This window comes from Juglans regia, chromosome 15 (assembly GCF_001411555.2).
Source record: "Juglans regia cultivar Chandler chromosome 15, Walnut 2.0, whole genome shotgun sequence".
Lineage (NCBI taxonomy): Eukaryota > Viridiplantae > Streptophyta > Magnoliopsida > Fagales > Juglandaceae > Juglans > Juglans regia.
In genome coordinates this window covers 17,033,573-17,039,434 of record NC_049915.1, presented here as the reverse complement: position 1 = coordinate 17,039,434, position 5,862 = coordinate 17,033,573, and the positions used below count along the sequence as shown (strand labels likewise).

Here is a 5,862-nt window from a genome sequence, read left to right as displayed (position 1 = left end):
TCTTTCTCAAGTTTTTATCTAGGAGTTTGCATCCAGATCGGATTTTTTTTTATCCAAAACCCAGAAATCCGAATAGTTGCCCGAATTTGATTATGGATCCGGTTATTAATCCGATCAATCCATAACCTGGTTATTTTTTTCTTTATTTTGAAGCTATTAAATTCTAACAAAAACTTTACCTGTGTTGAGAGAAAATAAACAAAAATGTTAAAAATTAAGTCCGGCTCCCTCCTAATTTTGAATTTTCTATATAAAGCTTTCTCCCATGCCAAGACACCTGCTCAAAACTCAACCCTCCCTCTCTCCATTTCTCTCTCTCACCCTCTCTCCATTTCTCTCTCTCACCCTCTCTCTAAGGGCTCATTCAAGTAGTCTTGTTAATCATTAACCAACGGTGTCATCTGAGTCAACTCATGCCAATCGACCCCTGCAAAACCAGGCCTTCAGCCCCCAGCTGCCGCTGCAAAATTCACAAGGTAAAGTTTTTGTGTGAATTTAATAGCTTTAGTTGCATTTTGATAGTGAGGTATTCTTTGAAATTTCAGTTGGGTTTTGTTTTGAACCTATTCCAACATCCAAACACACAACTCCTAAGTTACTAAACATCACTCAACTCAAAACCTCTTTACATGTGAGATCCATAACTTTTTTCAACTCAACATCTCTTTACCACGTGGGGACCCACAACATTTTTCAACTTCTCATAAATACATCTAAACTCATCTTAACATCCAAACACATCTAAACTCATCTTAGTTAGGCTCCACAAAACTCACTCCATCATTTCAACTCACTTCTATTTATAAAAAACTCAACTCATCTCAACTCAGCTCAACATCCAAACGGAGCAACTTTAAAAAATTTCTACAAAAATATTCATTATATAAAAAAATAATAAACATAAAGCCCTATAAAAAAAAAAGGACATTCCAAAAGTGTTAAAAGGATTTTTTCTCTTAAAAAAGAAAAATAAAAAACTAATAATAATAAATCTGGATATCCGGATTTAAATCCAGTTATACACATGAGTTTACCTGGGCGGATGGCAGCTAGGTTTTCAAAACCTGGATACGAATCTAGTTAAGGCTGGTATCCAGATCTGTATCCGGATTTATAGCCCTAATTTCATATGTTGGTTAGCTCATTGTTGAGATCAGAGTTCAGATAAGAGCCAGAGCCAAAGAAACTCAACCTCCTGTAATGATAAAAACAACTCTAATTTTTATCCATTTCTCTTTCTACATCAGTACCTTTTCCTTCTTTCTGAGCCATGCAAACTCTCAGCTCAGTGCTCAAGAACAAGAAATCCTACTAAACCTGAGAAACTCTGGGGAAATCCAGAATCTCTTAGACATTGGATTCCAACAAACTCCTCCTCTCATTGTTACTGGCATGAGATCACTTGCTCCAACGGTTCTATCATCTAATTATTCTTTTGAGATTATAACATCAATGGAACAGTCTCACCCTTCATTTGGAATCTCAAGAACCTCACAACATTTGATGTTTATAATAACAGTTTCCACTCAATGGAGTTCCCAAGAGCTCTCTACAACTGTTTCAAGCAGGAAATTCTTGACCTCTCACAGAACTACTTTTATGGTGTAAAAATTATTGACCTCTCTACAACTTCTTTTTTGAAGGATTTGTACAAAAATTTTACAACCTTTAAAGCATGTACCAATCATGTTAAACACTCTCTTATGGGTTGCAAAGTCAATAATGACAAAAAAGAAAAAGAAAAAAAGAGGGAGATGGATAGTTCGTAGGAAACTATCGTCTTGGTTGTAAACATATGAGTAAATCTACTAATCTTGTTTTAAAAATGATTTTTTTCTTTAAGAATCCCTTATTTTGGTTCTTATTTACTTAATTGGGATGGAAAGTTCCAAGCCCACATAACTGTATCATGTCAGCAACGATGTTGGACTGAACTTGTAATTATTGGTCAACGAATTCCCTTTCCATGGAAAATTAGCAAATGTTACGATCTTTGAATTTTCCTTGATTTGAAGTTTGAAAATTAGCAGATGTTACCATTGGGTGTGTTTTTTCTTATCTTTCTCGAATTTTCATATATTTGTTAGGTCATTGTTGAGATCTGAGTTCATACCAGAGCCAGAAACAAAGGAACTCAACCTCATGAAATGAAGGAAACAACTCTAACATTTATCCATTTCTCTTTCTACATCAGTACCTTTTTCCACCTTCTCAGCCATGCAAACTCCCAGCTCAGTGCTCAAGAACAAGGAATCCTACTAAACCTAAAAAATCTCTGGGGAAACCCGGAATCTCTCAGACATTGGATTCCAACAAACTCCTCCTCCCATTGTTCCTGGCCTGAGATCACTTGTTCCAACGGCTCTATCATCGGATTATCCTTCCGAGATTATAACATCAACGGAACAGTCTCACCCTTCATTTGCAATCTCAAGAACCTCACAACATTTGATGTTTATAATAACAGTTTCCACTCAACGGAGTTCCCGAAAGCTCTCTACAACTGTTCCAAGCTGGAAATTCTTGACCTCTCACAGAACTACTTTTATGGTGCAATCCCCGATGACATTCACTGCATGTCTCGGCTTCGAGAGCTCAGCCTCGAAGGCAACAACTTTGACGGTAACATCTCAGCATCTATTGGGCGGTTGACAGAACTGAGAAAACTCATGCTTATCTCTTGTCCGTTTACTGGTTCTTTCCCGCCAGAAATTGGAAACCTGTCCAATCTCGAGGAACTAGGATTGGCCTATAATTATAAGATAGTGCCAACATTGCCTTTAGAGTTCGGAAAGTTGAAGAAGCTGAAGTTTTTATGGATGGCCAAGACGAATTTGATTGGGGAAATCCCAAACTCGATTGGAGAAATGGCAGCTCTGGAGCATTTGGATTTGTCACAAAATAACTTGACCGGGAAGATCCCTGATAGTTTGTTTATGCCAAAGAATCTAACGGTTGTTCTCCTTCACAAAAACAAATTGTCCGGGGAGATTCCTCAAGTGGTCGAGGCTTTAAACCTCGATGTCATCGATCTCTCAGAAAATAATTTGACAGGAACAATTCCCGATAACTTTGGAAAGCTAAAAACTTTGACTGGTCTGGCTTTGTTTTTCAATCAACTATCTGGAAAAATCCCAGATAGCATTGGTCGTCTTCCAAAGCTGATAAATCTCAAATTATTTAACAATAATTTTTCAGGTACTTTGCCTCCCGAATTTGGGAGGTATTCTATGCTAGAAGAGTTTCAGGTTTCAACCAACAAGCTTACAGGCCAGTTGCCAGAACACTTGTGTGACAATGGGAAGTTGGTGGGAGTGGTAGCTTTTGAAAACCAGCTCGCTGGAGAGTTGCCCAAGTCGCTTGGAAATTGCAACAGTTTGGAACTAGTTAAGATATACAAAAATGGGTTTTCTGGGAATATTCCAATTGGCCTTTGGACATCATCGAATCTGAAAATGTTGATGCTAAGTGATAATTCTTTTATAGGCGAGCTTCCTGAGAGATTGGCATGTAATCTTTCACGATTGGAGATGAATAACAACATGTTTTCGGGCAAAATTCCACAGGGAGTGTCTTACTGGAGGAATTTGTTGGTTCTTATGGCTAGTAATAACCACTTCAACGGCACGATTCCTCAAGATCTTTCTCATTTGACAACTCTTTTGCTTGATCGAAACCAACTTTCGGGCTCCCTTCCATCAGATATTAATTCATGGAAATCGTTGAATACTCTAAACCTCAGCCGAAATTCAATCTCTGGACAAATTCCAGAGGAACTTGGTTCCTTACCAGGCCTTACTGAATTGGACTTGTCAGAAAACCAGTTGTCTGGCCTAATTCCTTCAAAACTTGGCCTCTTGAAGCTCACTTCACTCAATCTATCTTCAAATCATCTGACTGGAAGCATCCCAAGTGAATTTGAGAATGATGCATATGCCTACAGCTTCTTGAACAATCCTGATCTTTGTGCTAGTAGACCATCTCAATCCCTTAACCTCAAGAACTGCAGTTTGCGCCGCCAAAAGTCAAGCAAAAATTCTTACAAATTAATTGCTTGGATCATAGGTTTGGTGGTAGCAGTTCTTCTAGGTTTATTCATTTCATTCTTTGTGATAAGAAATTACAAAAAAAGAAAGCCTGGATTGCATTTGACATGGAAGCTTGTTTCGTTCCAGAAGCTGAATTTCATAGAATCAGACATTTTGTCAGGATTGACAGAAAATAACTTGATTGGTTCTGGTGGATCAGGTCAAGTATATCGTGTTGTTGTTCATCATTCAGGTGATATTGTTGCTGTGAAGAAGATTTGGAATAACAAAAAGCTAGAAGAAAAGCTTGAAAAAGAATTTCTGGCAGAAGTCAAAATACTTAGTTCAATTCGACATGCCAACATAGTGAAGTTGCTCTGCTGTATCTCCAATGATAATTCAAAATTTCTTGTCTACAAGTATCTCGATAACCGTAGCCTGGATCGCTGGCTGCATAGGAAAAGTAGAGCAACAACATTTTCAAGTTCAGTCAGTCATGTTGTCTTGGATTGGCCTAAGAGGTTGCATATAGCAATTGGAGCTGCCCAGGGGCTCTCCTATATGCACCATGACTGCTCACTACCCATTGTTCATCGAGATGTGAAGTCAAGCAACATCCTTTTAGATCTCAATTTCAATGCACAAATAGCTGATTTTGGTCTAGCAAAGATGTTGGTCAAAGAGGGAGAACCGACTACAATGTCAGTCGTGGCTGGCTCTTTTGGCTACATAGCTCCAGGTGTGTGGCAATATAGATTTCCAAGTTTCCTTTTATTGATTATGTTTTCCTCTTTTTCTATCACCAGAAGTTTGGTTTAGCTTGTATTGTTGAATTGAAATGCAGAGTATGCTCGCACGACAAGAATTAATGAGAAGATCGATGTTTACAGCTTCGGAGTTATCCTTCTGGAACTGACAACTGGAAGGAAAGCCAATGATGGTGATGAACACACATCCCTAGCCGAATGGGCATTACGACACATTCAAGATGGAAAACCGATAGGTGATGCCTTGGATGAGGAGATCACGGAACCCTGTCACTTGAATGAAATGTGTCATGTTTTCAGACTTGGACTCTATTGTACTAGCACACAGCCTTCAACCAGGCCATCCATGAAAGAGGTTCTTAAGGTTTTGCTCCAATGCAGCCAACTAGTCATAAATTGTGAGAAGAATGCGGCAACTGAGATGTTTTTCCCTTCCTAAGGAATTCAAAGCCAAATGAGGATGTTGAGCATTGTTCAAGAGAAATAAAAGACTAGATCCTCTATGGTTACTAAAAAGAATTCAATGGTGAAGTTATTACCATTAAGACTGTGTTTGGTAATTGAAGTAATGTCAGGCCTCAGACTATTTCACTAGTATTTATAAACACCTCACTACTGGTTACAAATTATTTACTACATTTTTACTACTATTCACTACTTTTTCACTGGAAAGTAGTAGTTGAGATTTCAAGAACTCAAAGGTATTGTATAGGATAGCATATTGTATGATAATGTTAGATTAGCCAATACGTGAGACACAAATAGTTCAACTTTCTTAGTGATAGAACATGTATCATAAGGTGTTAATCTAAGTGCACCAAAGTGGTCTTCCATAGTGTTTGAGACATTATACCACAATCTCCATGTTGCATTTATAAGAATAATAAACCAAATTTAGAACACTTCAAAGACTTCTCTCTAATTTCCACTTCTTATTTCTGTTCAAAAGTACTTGTCAAAAAACTTCTCCCAAAGTATACTATTCTTAACTTCTATCTAATGTCCACATGGATGGAAGAGTTGTTATATTTTGGTTTAACTTTCCCTTTGACTATTCCATTCCATTC

The 5,862-nt window shown here is 37.8% G+C and overlaps 1 protein-coding gene across 1 annotated transcript; it reads left to right on the top strand.

Annotated features, from left to right (window-relative positions):
- The first annotated feature begins 279 nt into the window (after positions 1–279).
- LOC109020068 (receptor-like protein kinase 5) lies at positions 280–5,645 on the top strand. The gene is made up of 3 exons (XM_019002473.2): positions 280–476; positions 2,088–4,767; positions 4,873–5,645. The coding sequence occupies exons 2-3, from the start codon at positions 2,148–2,150 to the stop codon at positions 5,232–5,234; spliced, it is 2,982 nt and encodes a 993-aa protein (XP_018858018.1). The 5' UTR covers positions 280–476; positions 2,088–2,147; the 3' UTR covers positions 5,235–5,645.
- Positions 5,646–5,862: the final 217 nt, after the last annotated feature.

Coding starts and splice junctions, on each gene's coding strand:
- LOC109020068 (XM_019002473.2), top strand. CDS start 2,148: ATGAAGGAAACAACTCTAACATTTATCCATTTCTCTTTCTACATCAGT. Junction 4,768..4,872: donor TTTTGGCTACATAGCTCCAG/GTGTGTGGCAAT, acceptor ATTGAAATGCAG/AGTATGCTCGCACGACAAGA.